At 31.2% G+C, this 15,887-nt stretch overlaps 3 protein-coding genes and 1 long non-coding RNA gene across 5 annotated transcripts; 2 read left to right on the forward strand and 2 right to left on the reverse strand.

The window, feature by feature from the left end:
• Positions 1-1,778: 1,778 nt before the first annotated feature.
• LOC126265332 (uncharacterized) lies at positions 1,779-3,592 on the reverse strand. The gene is made up of 2 exons (XR_007547837.1): positions 3,407-3,592; positions 1,779-1,980 (listed from the first exon to the last, which is right to left on the reverse strand). It is a non-coding gene; the product is annotated as an uncharacterized LOC126265332 (long non-coding RNA).
• Positions 3,593-6,052: 2,460 nt separating this feature from the next.
• Positions 6,053-8,254, reverse strand: LOC109594328 (WD repeat and FYVE domain-containing protein 2). Its single transcript, XM_020009541.2, has 5 exons — positions 8,054-8,254; positions 7,654-8,001; positions 7,074-7,320; positions 6,458-6,789; positions 6,053-6,327 (listed from the first exon to the last, which is right to left on the reverse strand). The coding sequence occupies exons 1-5, from the start codon at positions 8,206-8,208 to the stop codon at positions 6,192-6,194; spliced, it is 1,218 nt and encodes a 405-aa protein (XP_019865100.1). The 5' UTR covers positions 8,209-8,254; the 3' UTR covers positions 6,053-6,191.
• A 187-nt stretch (positions 8,255-8,441) lies between these two features.
• Positions 8,442-11,212, forward strand: LOC109594326 (histone H4 transcription factor). 2 transcript variants are annotated; one of them, XM_020009539.2, is made up of 7 exons: positions 8,442-8,877; positions 9,022-9,215; positions 9,270-9,426; positions 9,481-9,804; positions 9,865-10,017; positions 10,072-10,400; positions 10,456-11,212. In XM_020009539.2, exons 2-7 carry the CDS (start codon positions 9,054-9,056, stop codon positions 11,143-11,145), a joined length of 1,815 nt encoding a protein of 604 aa, XP_019865098.1. In that variant the 5' UTR covers positions 8,442-8,877; positions 9,022-9,053; the 3' UTR covers positions 11,146-11,212. The 2 variants fall into 2 exon arrangements, with proteins under 2 accessions (XP_019865098.1, XP_049822341.1); XM_049966384.1 differs by lacking the exon at positions 8,442-8,877 and having other exon boundaries at positions 8,906-9,215.
• A 247-nt stretch (positions 11,213-11,459) lies between these two features.
• On the forward strand, positions 11,460-15,685 carry LOC109594260 (sodium channel protein Nach-like). Its single transcript, XM_049966276.1, has 12 exons — positions 11,460-11,676; positions 11,727-11,933; positions 11,995-12,309; positions 12,355-12,631; positions 12,689-12,875; positions 12,932-13,079; positions 13,130-13,230; positions 13,301-13,380; positions 14,953-15,139; positions 15,212-15,356; positions 15,415-15,512; positions 15,570-15,685. The coding sequence occupies exons 1-12, from the start codon at positions 11,570-11,572 to the stop codon at positions 15,683-15,685; spliced, it is 1,968 nt and encodes a 655-aa protein (XP_049822233.1). The 5' UTR covers positions 11,460-11,569.
• The last annotated feature ends 202 nt before the right edge of the window (positions 15,686-15,887 follow it).

Consider the following 15,887-nt stretch of genomic DNA (forward strand, 5'->3'; position numbering starts at 1 on the left):
TGTATCTAGTATATGCACCATCGACAGAGCGTCTTAGTCTCACCCCAGAACCAACTGTCTATGATTTTAACATGAGTAAAAAGCACGCAATTCCTGCCGTCAAAATTACATAAACACATCACAATCGTTGCTAAAAACGAACTTATTGATCTCTGTCGATGTCGAAAGTGTTGAAAAAGCAAAATAATTGTTCAGCTGGTAAAGGAGACTCATACAAAAGTGGACCTTTTCACACAGCTTAATTCTCAAATTTGAACAACATAAATTAAATTAATTACTAAGGCCTTGGGAAATGCATGTTGGTATGTACAATACAAGACACGAGTTTTGTTTTAAAGAAAGTAATATAAAAAGTCAACGACTTCTAACTTGCTACAAGAAGTATAACTAGTTACCCAACAATATAATTAAAATGCCGACTTTTATATTTTTTACTTTGTGTGTTTCAACCCTTTACATTTCCACTGTACCACTTGAAGGTATTTCACTTTGTAATTAATGGACTATCTTTAAATATTTCAATTCATATTTTAAAACAATTCAGGAGAGTATTAAAATGTGTATTAATTTTATTATTTTATTCTTCTATAGTAGAATAAAGTTTGGACAGCAACTTATGGTGGGAGCTATAAATATAAATTTGATTTCATTTAATTTAATTTATTTAACACACACACATTTATTTACAAAAAATGATCGACATTTAAAAGATATTTATTTGTTATATAAAAATTGTGGAGCAATTGTATTTTTATTAGTAATAGAATGAACTTTTCATCTTCTGTTTGGCACATAAATAAACAATTGATTTGTGATTTTATGTATTTGCTAAAAGTTTTTTGTCAATAATCAATTATATTTGTATAATTGCAGTAAAATGTTAAATTAACTGTATTATTTACATAGTCGTTTCAAAAACGTGGCAGTACTTTTTTGTTCAGACTTCGTCTAGATCTTTAACTCAAAACATTCGGTTTGTAGCATAATTCTCAAAGACTAACCTTACAATGTTCAATAATCTCTTGTTAGCAGCATCTCTATTATCTGGTGGCATGAGTTTCCCTTTCAATGACGTCTCAAGTTAATAATAAGTCGACATCATTTCAGTCACATCATATCCATACTTTTTCTTTCAATCGGGGTCTGATAGACAATCAAGATGAAAAATTGACTATATAAAAAGTCTAGTTGTTAAATTGATATGTGGGAAGTTACAGCGCAAATTAGAAAAACTTATTATTTTAAGTTATTTAAAAATTCCTTGTTATATTTCTGAAGAAATCATGCATCGATTTCAATCAATACAAATTTTATTTCGAATTCATCAAATTTATCAATACTTGATAAAGAGTTTATTTTAGTTACTGACACACATTAGCGAAAACATTCTGAACCATCTAACTAATTTCAACAGTAAAAAAGGAAGGTTCGTTACAAGGATCGGTTGTTTAGTTACAAATAGTTAATAGTTTAAGGGAAGCCACTAAACACTTTATATTCGCACCAGGATAGAAATTGTAGAATAAGTTACCTCAAAATTGTTTTCACATTAATATAATATTTAAAATTATGCTTTTGTAAGTAGATCAGAAATATTGGTTCTACCTACATCTTCGTGTATCTATAGAGGGAGATGATGACCGACTTAATCAATTCAGAAGTATCCATTCATAAAGCTTATTCATGTAAGAAATGGAATTCCTTAATATTATTAGGTTATCAAGAAACAAATACAGATTTATCAAACCTTTTTAAAAATTTAATAAAAAATAAATTAATTCAATAAATGTATTTAATGGTTAATATTTTTTACACAATTTATTTTATTTACAATAATCGTTGTTTATATATAAAATTTTTGCGATTCTAAATTGGCATCGATAATAAATGTTTGTTTGTTCCTTTTTCTTGATGTTCGTCTGGATCCACCAAATGAAAATCCGAAGGGGTCTCCTGAGAAGTTGACTGATTTGTCGTCAGCTTAAACAATAACATTCATAAAATAAAATTACAAAAAAATGTAGGAACAGTAGAATGAAATAAAATGTATAGAAGCTGCACACAGACCGAAAGCAGTGTTCAGCCAACCGAGTATAATAATGGATAATGTGTGGAAGCCAATCACAAACCGTGAAATTACAGTTGACCGAAAAACCAGAATATTCAGCCCGTAGAATATTCCCAACACTCGATTAGACATCCTAAAACTAATTGAAATGTCGCATGATGAACATGCCGTTTTAAAATTATGAGCCAATATGTAATTAGTTAATTATTGGCCTATGATGTATTGTTCTAAAACTGTGAATTACATATTAGAAATGTCGAATGCAAAGCTAAGGTCAAGACTACCACCGAGGTTCTAAGGAATATAGTCATCTGAAGGAACTCTTTGAGACTGATATATTTACCTCTTGCACTTTGCCAGCGACCGGTGGGAGAATGAAACTATCAACTTAAACAATAGTTTTCTATGTTGTAGCTCGAGATCTTCAAACCTAATACACACAGAAAATATTTACATTCATCAAATAATTGCAGAAGTCTAATATTTATTAGTTCTTTTGGAAGCCTCTTTCAATGAACTTTACTCGAATCTCCAATGTTACTTTTTGATTATGTGGTCGTGTTGAATTGCCAGAGGATATCGGTTCATAAACATTTTGAAAGGTTGTAGAGAATTGAAATGTCACGTGTCGGAACAAATGTTTATGAAAGTATACATTAAAAATATTTAGCTCATTTTGATAAGATACATATTCATACGTAACATGATCGTGTGGAATTGCTGAGCGATTTCTCACCGACTACTTAAGTAAAATATTCGATTTTTAACTTGACAAGAATGGTAATTAAGTTTATTATAGAAATATTACGGCATAATCCCTTATTTCTGTCTGCCAAGGAGTACCCAACCTTACTGAAAAGTACCCGACAAAATAGAAACCAACGCGTTTTACTTCCATGTGTGTTACATAAAGAGAAACATCAAATTAACATCGCACAGCAATTAAATTTAATATTTAGTTGGTTGCGATGGCATCTGAAAGAAAATAATTCAAATACTTTTAGCGGTTACAATTTTAAATATATACATGCGAAAATAGTTTTTTACAATTCCATGTAATACAAAATTCATGTCTGACAGCAATAAAACATGTCGGCAGTGGTATAAGCAGATAATTACTTCCTGTGCATGTTACATGTGTAAGGTTATTGAAATTTGGATGGCCACACAATTATCCCAAGCTCGAATCACAAACGGAATAGATGGATAACTTACTGTTACTGCACATCAGTCTCAGTCCGTTAGTTACAATAAAAGTGAATAATAAAGCCCATCTGGCGTTAGATAAAATAATAGTCCAACCTGAAGATTGTGAGCAAATAGTATCTCTTGTAGTACCTTGTGCAGATGGCCACATCACGTATACACTCACCACAGTTCCTAGAACAAGCGGCAACAAATTCTGACGTCAGTTAATCATGAATATCACACGTATTTCAGATTTGCAAAATAATCTTAATGCAGCAGTAGGTAACAATGGCTCCGTGGATGGCACTCAAAGTCCACGAGAGACCTAAACACCCCGTGAATTCTTCCAGTGCCATTCTCAGACCAATGTTCAACACTAATTTGGACATGCACACACCACAGCGTATTGACTCATACTGTATGTTGTGGCTATTGCCAGAGCGACAGGTAGGTTCCCCTGCCCCGCACCTGCGAGGACATTGCACCTGTAGATCCTTTGGTCGGTACCATGACACTGCTCTGATGGGTTATTAGTCATCCACTCGTAACAACACGATTGTGACAAGTCGCTCGGAACAGTACCATCATCAGGTGCCAATGGTTTTGCCTGAACTGTAAAAATAATATAATTCTTTAGTGTTCATGATTGATTCGAAAGAACGTTATTAACTGGAAACAGTAAATGGAAATTATTACGGATTTCAATTTTCACCGCTCTGCATCACGGAACTATCCAGAAGGGGTTATAATTCTGCGCTAGCACCACAAACTATTTTTTCCATTCTATCTTCACTTTAATATTTTATTCCATCTATTCCTTTTATAAGAATCATGATAGTGCTAAAAATGAAAATAATTTATGATTATAATCCCCTGTTTCTTCTATACAATAAAAAACTTGAAATGCACATAAAGATCAAGTTTCACATTTAATTTAGAATATTATAAAAAATCATTGTTGCCATGTCTGACGTCTTTTGATTCCCACATAAATAATTAATAATGTTAAGTGTTAAAGGTAGTACTCATAAGTATAATCGTAAGAAAACAACACTGACTAAATTTTGCTGGCTTCTCTCTCATTTAAAAAAAATGTATATCGCCTTTGGGTTTTTAAGAGACTCCGGATTGTATAAGAAATTTGATCCTTAACCCATTATAAGAAACAACTATCATAATAGAGCCAAAAATTAATTAAACTTTGGGAGCTCGAAGCTCTCATAGAAAACTTTTCAATGTGTTTCGGAACTATTAGAAAAATTGTGTTTATTATAATGGAGAAATATTAAGTGAATTTAAAAGTCTTTATACGTAGACCTGGTTCCAAGAGTCAGTGGCGTGCGCTTAGAATACCAGCATTAATTATTTACTAGATCATGTACTCACAAGACCAACAGAGCGTTACATGGCGGGGAGCTGGTTGTTACGGACTGACAACTTCGAGTTGTGCTTCCCGGACGTTCACCGAACGAAGCGTAACGGTTGAATCAAGTACCAATGCCAAGACCATACTTTCTTACCTCTGACATGTTTTCTTCTAATCATTTCAAAAATTATAGTAATATTATATTTAATACAGATATCAAAGTATCTCGTTTAACAATTTCGAAAAAATGTAGATCGCCACGTTAACCATTAACCATTAGTGATGATCATTAAAAATTAATTTCTTTCATTTTAATATTATATGAAACCAGCAAAAATGTTTTAATAATACTGTATATAAGAAATAATAAACATATAAGTATCCATAAGAGATACTGATATAGTTTGAAAACATTTTTTGGGATAAGTGGAGCAAAAATTTGAGAAATTAATTAAAAATTTTATTTTGTAATTAGATCATCATTTTATTCACACTAAATTTATTTGAATTGTTTAACACGATTATTATTATGTATTTTTTTAATCTCAAAATTATAAAACATATAGCTTCTAAACAATCCCAATAATTATAGTTTCTATAACTTTATCTAACAAAATAAATAGATCATTCCAAATCCTCTAATTACTCCACTTTTTAACTTTTAACCAATAATTTCATTAAATGCAGAATAAAAAACACCTTTCAAATGAGTTATCACAAGACCACCCTTTCCATTAAAAAATAGTTGATAGTGCCCATATAGTACTAGACAATTTGTCAATTTTATGGCAAAATTTACCTAGATTAACAACATATTACATTTTTATTTGAGGTCGGTATCTTGTTCCACCCAAAGCATATTAGAGGGGACTTTTAACGACCTCACGTTGCTCTCACGAATAGAAAAGCAAATTCTTGTCAAAAAAAAAAAATAGTAAAACATTATATTATAAAACGTTTTTAATGACAAGTTCTCAGTTATTTTGATTCACGAATCTGGAAGACTGCAAACATATCCCCGTATATGATATGATCTAAGATTTTAATAGCTCTTAGACTAAATCACCCCAAGCTATAGTCTTCGCAACCACGCTTACACCTGCAACAGTTTCTGTAATACTTTAGTACTAGAGGCAATACTATTACTAGGATGTATCTATAATATTGGAGTTAAATAGTCGAGGAGTCCAGTAGATTCACGCTGTTGAAAAGCAATCAGCAAATGAAGCTTTACTTTCATAGTAATTAGGAGCAGAAAATAAATCTCAACAAATGAACAGGATGTAGGATGTCTTTTGTGTAAGTTGCCAATGTGGAATTTATCGTCAACTCCGGCGGGATAAAAGATATTTTGTCTCCTAGATATAGAAAGTTAATCTAAATAATAGAACAATGCAATTTAAAAAAAAAAAAATAAAAATAAATACAAGTTAAATTAGACAGTACTTTAATAATGTTTATTAAATATTATCATATAACATATACATAACAAATCTATTTTAACAAATCATGACTGATATTAAATATTATTAATAATAACATAAATCACTTATGAACAAAATAGTATATTTAAATTAATGAAGAAATATCCCATATTTTAATTAGACGGTCCTGTCCAACTGTGATAAGTTTTTTAGATGGTTCATCTAAATCCATTGCTACCACAGCATGTTTAACATCATGGAATGTAGCTAACGACGGTCGCCTGAAAAAGACCACCTTTATACAAACAAAGATTTAAACATCTACTTATCAATAATCCTAATAATATTAGAAATTGGTAAAAGTATGAAATACGAAAAAACTAAATCATTTTCCACTTGACATTTACTTACTCTTTGTCTTTTAATAAAGCATTACACGTGTCGCATACTCTAACAGCAAATTCAAAACCCATAGAAGGAATAGTTAATCTATGTAATGAACATTTTTCACACACAGCTTTTCCACAGTGACGGCAGTGGTGCTGTCGCAGACCTAGTTGGCGTTGATCCATCATGGCACGGAAATTCCAGAAGAAAGGTCGCCCACACAACTGACATAAATCAGATTCTACCCATTCAGGTGTTTCCTTTCTGTTCTTAACCATATCCCAGAAAACTAACACACTGTCTTCTCCAGCACTTATTAATTTTTTTGAAGTTCTAAGGTAACATAGAGCAGAGACCTTAAAAGTATTAAATATTATTAATAATAATTAATAAATTCAAGACTGCAAAAGTTTGATATAACAATCTACAGTTCTAGCAGAACTTTGAACAGATGTAGCTTGTAAGACATGCATTTCAAGACACTTATTTTTAGGAACTTTTCATTAAAATTCCACTTCAATATTTCCAAAAGAAATTTCCTTTAATACAAGTACTAATATTATCTCTAATATTTCTTTTTCCAGAAATGGCACTTGAAACAGTTTCTACAACCATTTCAAATGATGTAATATATTCTCACTTTGTTATGATGTCCCTGTAGTTCATAAGCATTTCCTTGTTGGCCTCCAATGTCCCATATTATTATAGTTTGATCAAAAGATCCGCTAAATAACATCTGTCTTTCCATATCCCAGGCTATAGATCGTACAGAACCAGAATGTCCTTTTAATGTTGTAATAACGCTTGCGCCATTGTTATCTAGTTTTAACATTGTAATTTGCCCGGAATAATCTCCGATGAACGCATGTTTGGTTTGACTATCAAATCTGAAACAAGACAAATATGTATTTTTAAAATATTTTTTTATTTAATAATAAGTAAATTTAACAATTTTCAAAATCTCGTTCTACACTATGAAATTTAATGTTGAAATAATTATTTAAATTGATCAAGTTTAATAAAAGTATTTGATATTTCAAAAGGAACAAGAACATGGATATCTCCAATATGATAATGACATGACATGATAATTTAAGAAGCTATAAACAATTTTATCTTCCACTTGTTTACTATAAATAAAATAAACTGTCCAACTGGACATGTAAATTGGCAGATAAATTGTCTAATTTAAAATTACAAATAATATATTAAACACTTACTCTAATGATGTACACCAGGCCTCTGGCGTGTATGTACCAATATTACGTCCTGTCTGTGTGCAGTTATAAGAAAACATCTTATCACAGCTGACACTTAAAACCCATTCGCAGGTGATTGCAAATATAATTTGCGTAACTCGAGCTTGATGAGCCAAGTATTCTCTTACTGGCATCATACGATTAAAATCAGAAGCCAAAGAAAACTCTGATATTGTTCCATTTTCTTGGCCTATAAACAGTTGTCTTGTTTCAACTGTATAATAAACTGATGTTGCTCCACTAGGCATATATTGACAAATACTTGGCCAATATTGTCCCGAATCTCTTTTCAGCCATACTCGAACAGTTCTACAATAATGATTATTATTACATTATTAAATTGCATACGAAAAATACGAACTTGTCATCTGATACACTAATAACTCCATCTTCTCCAGGGATTAGAACTGCTGCATTGACGTCGTTGTTGCATCCATCTAGCTTTGCTAAAAGTGCGGGCTTTTTCGGACTAAATTGATCGTTTGATTGTACAGCAGGTTTAATCTCGGCTGCCATTTTCCGAATCGTTGTTAAATTTCAGACATCTGTCAATTTTGTTTTTCTAAAAATGCCTTCCTTACTCTGTTGCCAGATTGCAGTGGTACAAAACAAAAATAAAGATAATTCAAGTTCTTCAAAGTTGTTAGGTATGTCTATTTATATATAATATATATATATATATATATATATATATATATATATATATATATATATATATATATATATATATATATATATTAAATCAATCAATTAAATTAAAAAAAATAATTGACAACATTGGATCGGTGTAGTTCTATATGAACATTCTGCGTGGTAGTTCAAATAACCACTATAGTACATACAAACGACCCATAGTAGCTACATAGAAAATCTAGTAGATACTGCTCACCAACATAACCATAAACTAATTTGAAAATACTAGAATAATCTGTTTAACATTTCATATGATAAGCAACATAAGTTTTAGTTTTAGTATTTCACATTAAGTGTAAAGCTACTTACAATCCATCCATGCTGCTACCAAATTATGGCGCGATCGATTCTGTGAACCTGCAAGAGTTGTGATAAACATTGGTGTTTGATACAAGTTATGTATCTTTTTAAAAATGTATAATTAAGTCTCGCAAATTGTTGTGATATGTTTTAAAACACTTTTGAACATGTGAGACAGGAGGAATTTTTACTGTAAGTAAAATTATTTATTTAAAAATGACTGACTGATTACAATCAACAGTTTACATCAGCTTTTTGAGCACTATTTTACACATACATTCGCATTCGTCGTGTCAATTACTTTGGTAGAGTAATAAATGAATTACTTATCCGTAGTATTAATATAACAGAAACAAAAAAGTTTTGCGATGGCTAAATTGGATTGCGGTATAAAAAGGAACAGTACAATAGCTGTGTTTGAGCATGTCGTTGAGAAGAAGAAGGAGCAGAAACCAAAAAGATTTCGTACAAATAGATTCTTAGATGACGATTCGCCCTCAGAGTCGGAACTCGTGATTGATGAAAAACCCGTAAATTTTTCTATTTCGGTTGTCTGTACACTTTTTGAGAAAATTTGATTTTAGGCAAGAAAAAAAAAGTCTGATGCCATTAAATTGTCTGAAGAATCTTTAACGTTGATTTGTCAGTGGGAAAATTGCGAGGAAGTTTTCACGGATTATCAAAAATTTCAAAAACATTTGATGTTTCATTGTAGTGAGTTTTTCAAAGTTCATAAACAAGGTAAGAATTTGAAAAAGTAAATTTGTGTATTCGTTTAACTCACCACGTACACAGATATCGCAGATTGCCAATGGAATGACTGCGCCCACAAACAATTAGCAAAGGCATATTTTACGCAGCACATGTCTTATCATGGTTACATATCCAAGTTAAAAAACATTGGCAACAATGAACTGAGCAGAACCAGTCTTCCCGACTGCAAGAAAATAATAGCAGACGACGAAATACCAATCAAGTACAATTGGTACATGTGTGAATACGAAGATTGCGACAATCAGTTTGAAACAATATTTGAATTTCACAATCACATCATTGCTCATGTTAAAGCCAATCCCAGAGTTGCATCCAACGATGAAATAATTAAGTGTTACTGGAAAGGTATAAACTATAATTTAATATTCATTCATGATAAATATGTGCGTCTCATTGTTTTTACAGGTTGTAATAATAAATTTCCCAACCAGTATAAATTAGCAGAGCATTTAAGAGTCCACACAAAAGAAAAAATTCTAGCTTGTCCAACATGTCTTAAACAATTTTCAACTAAAACCAAGTTTCGCGATCACAGAAAGCGTCAACTCTCGACGGATCGTAAGTATAATAATAATGCCGCATAATTTATTATTTTATTATTGGTCATTTCAGTTCAGAGCTACCAATGTTCCCAGTGTTTAAAATTATTCGCAACGGAGCGATTGCTTCGAGATCACATGAGATCGCACATCAACCATTACAAGTGCACAATGTGCGACATGACTTGTCCGAAACCATCAAATCTAGCTACACACATACGCCTCAAACACATCAAGGCTAAGCCATTCAAATGCGTGACGTGCGATAAGTCTTTCTTTTTCAAAACAAATCTTCGACAACACATTTTAACACATAACAATAGCAGTTATTCTTGTAACGAATGCGATTTCAAGTGTAAAAGCGCCTACGCCTTCAAACGGCACTGTGCCAAACATAAACAGGTAACAGATCCCAAAAATTGTATTTTCATTCATTTAATTTTGATGAGATTTTTAGAAAGTGGCTGTCTATGAATGTCACAACTGCAAAGATAAATTTAACAGAGGCGGACATTTAACGAAGCATTTGATGAAGAAGCACAATTATCATTGGCCTTCAGGTCACACCAGATTCAGATATCGCCAAGATCAGGATGGTATTTATCGATTGCAGACTGTAAGATATGAAAGTTTGGAAGTGACTGAGGAAATGATACGGAGTGAGACTATGCAAAGTTCATCAATACCTCAGTCTACTAGTTACAAGATCCAGTATGAGGAAAACAATGAGACAATTGTTATGTCAGTTGCCGCAACTGATATTGAACCGGTGGATACAGATGCAGATACTACAAACAGAACGAGCAACAGTGTTTTGATTACGATTCAAGATGTAGATGAGCACGGAAACGTTCTGAAATCAGAAACTATAGAATCATCTGAGATTTTTCTAAATGATGAAATAAAGAAGTCTTTGAGAAATAAGTCGAAATCCAAGTGGAATGGCGAAGTGAAAGAAATTATTAAGAAAGGTGCTAATAAAAAACAAAAGGTTAAAAAAATGAAGTCTAGTGGTACTGTTAAAAAAGACAAAGATGAAGAGAATACTAAGAAATGTCAAGTAACAAATGATATCCATTATTTTTCGGAGGATATAATTTTAAATTCAGATATATTCAACATTACGTCCACTACGAATTCACAGTAACATTACGATTTTTATTATATTATTTGTATTTCTTTTTGCTTTTAATAAATAACTTACTTAATTTAAACTTTTTTGTTTTATTACATTACAATTATACAATCAGGTTAAATATTAAAAGAATTCAGTAGTTTAATTCCGTTTCATAAATATATAAAAACTACTATTTTCGACATGTTAAATTGAAAACAATTATAATAAATAAAATAAAAATTAAATATTGTATTTTTAAATAGGCATTTACGTGTTATTCTTAAAGATAATTATCAAAGTAGTGCAGGCCACAACATGTTTTATATTAGTTATAATAGATTAACTGCAACCATTTTTTATATTTCCTGTTTTCAAAACAAATTAATTATTTATACAAGTATATGAAATGATTTAATGCATATTTATTTACTTTGATAAACAGACACACAACATTATGAGTTATTCTAAAGGATTCTCAAAAGCAATGCAACTTTTTTTCGTCAATAGTTCTTTAAGTTCTCTAAAATACATTGCTGAAAAAAAGAGAAACAAATTTGAGAGGTAAGTTTATTTTTTTATTAATTCATTCATTAGAATTCTATTTTTGGTAGATTTCTATGGATAATATGCAATGTTGTATTCCTAATCGCCACATCATTAATGATTAAAGAGCTGTGGCTGAATTTCGCAACGGCTCCAATAGTCACAACGTTGGAAACTCACCAATTTCCAGTGGAAAATGTACCATTTCCTGCTGTTGGTATTTGCAATATAAATAAAATGAGTCTACAAAAAGCAAAAAGTTATGCTAACTGGCTGTAAATTCGTTGTAAATCTATCATTATGCGGATTAGTTTTCATCACTAATAACTATTTTAGTTCTTCAGTCACAAATCTATCTTCAGAGATGTTGTGGGAAGATTTAAAATTATTAGGACAACTGAATAATTATGAAATCGACGACGTGGAAAATATATTCAGGTTCCAAGCGATATTGGACAGGGTTGCAGTGCAACATAAGAAAAGGGTACATCCCCGAAAAATAATTGAGGAAACATCTCTTTCTTGCGAAGAATTACTTGATTCTTGCTCATGGGGCGGGAAAGTCGTTAACTGTTCAACAATATTTCAACAGAGATATACTTACGAAGGCTTTTGTTGTACCTTCAATTATATCAAACCGTTTTACGGAATGTAAGTGAATTGGTTTTAAAATCTTCCTCTGATTTATGATTTTAGGCGGAAAGAAGTATTTTTTAATAAAGCTCAAACTCAAAAACCTGGATACGAAGTGGGTTTAAAATTAGTCATCAACAACCGACCCGAGGACTACTTCTATTCCACACTTTCGACCATGGGTGTCCAAGTGCTGATATTCCAACCAGGAGATTACCCAGACAAAGTCAGTGGTAGTTTGGTAGATTTAATAGCTCCGATAGAAACTGCGACTTTTGTTGAAGTTACCAGCAGTATTGTAAAATCTGAGGACTCTATTAAAGCTTATCCACTTGAAAAGGTTTCAAATTGTTGTTTTTTAATAAAGTTATAATTATCCTTATAAGTGTGGTTTTAGAGAAAGTGTATTTTTTCAGAAGAAATAAAGACGAAATTAGGAGAGTACTCACAAAGTGATTGCTTTGTTGATTGTGTAATGAAAAGCATGAATTCATTATGTGAATGCATTCCATATTATATGCCTCCAGCTTACCAGGAAAATGTTTGCACGTTAAGTGATGTACCTTGTTTAAACAAATACATGGGTACATTGGTATACAAAAGTAAAGTTTATTATTTAAAAATGCGTTAACATTTGTAGAAAAATGGACCACTTCAGTACCGACAGATACGGTACATCTAAGTCTGGTAAAAGAGAAAGAGAGTGGTAGAACTTGTTCACCAATTTGTTATCCAGCTTGTGACTATGTTAATTACTACGTTTCTTCAAATTCATTTCCACTCGAAAGGTGACATATTAAAAAACAGATAATTCAAAATGACAAATATTGTTTTTCAGTAATTCATATCCTAATAAAAGCATTGTACGAATTTACAACAAAAATCGTTTTGTCAATGTCTATAAACAGGACGTACTATATTATTGGTTTGAAATGTTTAGTAAGTAAAAGATATTATTACATTACGTTACATTATTAGTAAGGTATAGAATAAGATTATGAAATTTTAGGTAATTTTGGTGGAATTTTTGGTCTCATGCTTGGAATAAGCTTTACTTCGATTATCGAATTAATTATGTATTGCACTTATAAATTCTATTTATATTCCAATGAGAAATAGAACGATAAAAGTTTTAGAAATTGTATGTTAAGGAAAATAAATTGCTCTTAATGAATCATATAGATTTTTTAATTATTACTCTGACTGAATTAATACAATGTGTATGTAGTACATTAGATGACAATCAACAACAAATAATTTATTTAAGTAGACCGGATATTTGAACATATAGAAAATTAATTCAGACACATTATCTATTCATAAGAGAAATCATTTCCGCCAGCAATAATTCTAGAATGTTGTTTCCATTCGAAGGATTGCTGAAAGATGGTTTATGATTTAGGCAATGGAGCCGAAAAATCAATCAAAACACTATTTAAAAACACCGATCTTCATGGATTTAAATACATTGTTGAAAGTACAAGAAAATCTTATGAGAGGTGAGTTACATATTACTGAAAATAACGTTCAATTAAAATGATTCTCTTTAGAATATTGTGGTTCGTCCTCCAGACTCTTGTAATATCTGTTTCTGTATATTTAATTTTGAACTATTGGTATGGATTTATGGAAAATCCCACTTTCACGGCCAGACTAAGTCGCGATTTGCCTATTCAAAATGTACCGTTCCCGGCTGTTTCTATTTGCAGTCTCAACAAAATTAGCAAGAGAAAGCTTGCTCAATTTACTGATTTTTTGTAAGTTTACAACAAGTTTTACAAAACGTCTTAAATGTGTTAAGCATTTGTAGGAAAACTCAAAATTTGAATTCTACAGCCGTTGATAATTATACAAAGCTGTTGGGATTGTTTTTTGTATATGACGTGCTACAAACGAACGATTTGTTTCCATTGCAGCAGCTTTTAGAATTGTATATTAAAAATGTTCAAAATAAAACTACAAAATTTAATTCTGAGGAATTTTTATATGAGGCATGTAAAATATTTAACTTGTCTTACTATTGAAACTAGTTTCTTGATTAACGTTTCAGTTAACTCTGCCTTGTGATGACTTACTGCAGACTTGTCGTTGGGGTAACGAAGATGTAAATTGTAACGTACTTTTTGAATTACGATTAACTTTTGAGGGCCATTGTTGCACTTTTAACTACCAGAAACCGTTAAGTAATGCAGAAAAGTAAAAATAAAAATAGCTACACATATATATGTAAAATTTAATTGTTAAAATATGTCCTAGGAAATATGCAAACATCAATAAAATTCGAACAGATTATTATCAACAAGGAGGAATTAGTGAGGGCCTTACAGTTTTAATAAAAAATAATGTAAGCGATTATTCTTACACAATTCTGGCCGGCGTTGGAGTTAATGTATTGTCGTATTTATATATGGCATCTGTGTTTGTTGCTATTGCTGAAGTTTTAGGTACATGTTTTCCACCCAGAAGATTATCCTGATAAAAATAGCGGTAGTTTAACGGAAGTTTTTGTAAGCCAAGGAAACGAAGCTTTTATTGAAATATCACCAACCACTATTTTGGCTGAACGAAGCATCATGAAATTTTCTTTTGAAAAAGTAATCATGTTAAAATCAGTTTTATATTTGTATACTTTATTATTATTAAATGCATTATTGTTTCTAGAGGAGATGCGTTTTTGCAGACGAAATACTCACAGAATTGGGCAACTACACTCAAAGTGACTGTTTCGTAGACTGCAGAATAAAAAGTTTCCTCGGTATTTGTGAATGTGTACCCTATCAGATACCGGTTTACAAACATTTCGATTTTTGCACCTTATCTGACACGGCATGTCTCAGTAAATTCAATGGTAATGAGAAACATGTGGTGGTATACTCCTAGATATATGTATTCATCATTTTTCGATTGTTTTATGATTTAGATAAATGGAAAACTGCTTTTCCGTATGATACAGAAGATGATGACTTGTCAAGAGAGCTACAAAATAGTTTAAGATGCGAGAATATTTGTTATTCAGCTTGTGAGAATACTATATATAGAGTTTCATCTCATTACTTACCATTAAGGTAAATGATAACTCAAAGCACACAAAAATTTTTCGTAACTATTGTCCTATTTTCTTAGGAAAAATTCGAATGATACATTACTTCATGTGTACTATCCAGTTCAGAAAAGTAGCTTGTATAAAATTGATGTAATGTACCATTGGTATGAGATTTTAAGTGAGTATTTATTAACATATAATCTTTTCAAATTAGTACATAAGACCGAGTATTCAGGTAGTTTTGGAGGACTTTTTGGTATAACGATGGGGTTGAGTCTAATCTCAGTGGTTGAAGTGATTTTATTTTTATCATACAAGTGGATATCATATAGTAAAGAGGGTAATCGTTAAATGAGATCATATTATATATCACGCACTATAATATATAATGTATAATAAATCAATATGAATTTTTTTGTTATTTTAAATGTAATTAAGGTAATTTATTTAAATTTTTAATTAATAAAAATAAAAGGATTATTTCACGTCTATGTTTCGTTCCCCACAACTTCCCTACTCCTCGGTAACGTGGGTTGCGTTTAAAAGTACTCTG

This window comes from Aethina tumida, chromosome 4 (assembly GCF_024364675.1).
Source record: "Aethina tumida isolate Nest 87 chromosome 4, icAetTumi1.1, whole genome shotgun sequence".
Classification (NCBI taxonomy): Eukaryota; Metazoa; Arthropoda; class Insecta; order Coleoptera; family Nitidulidae; genus Aethina; species Aethina tumida.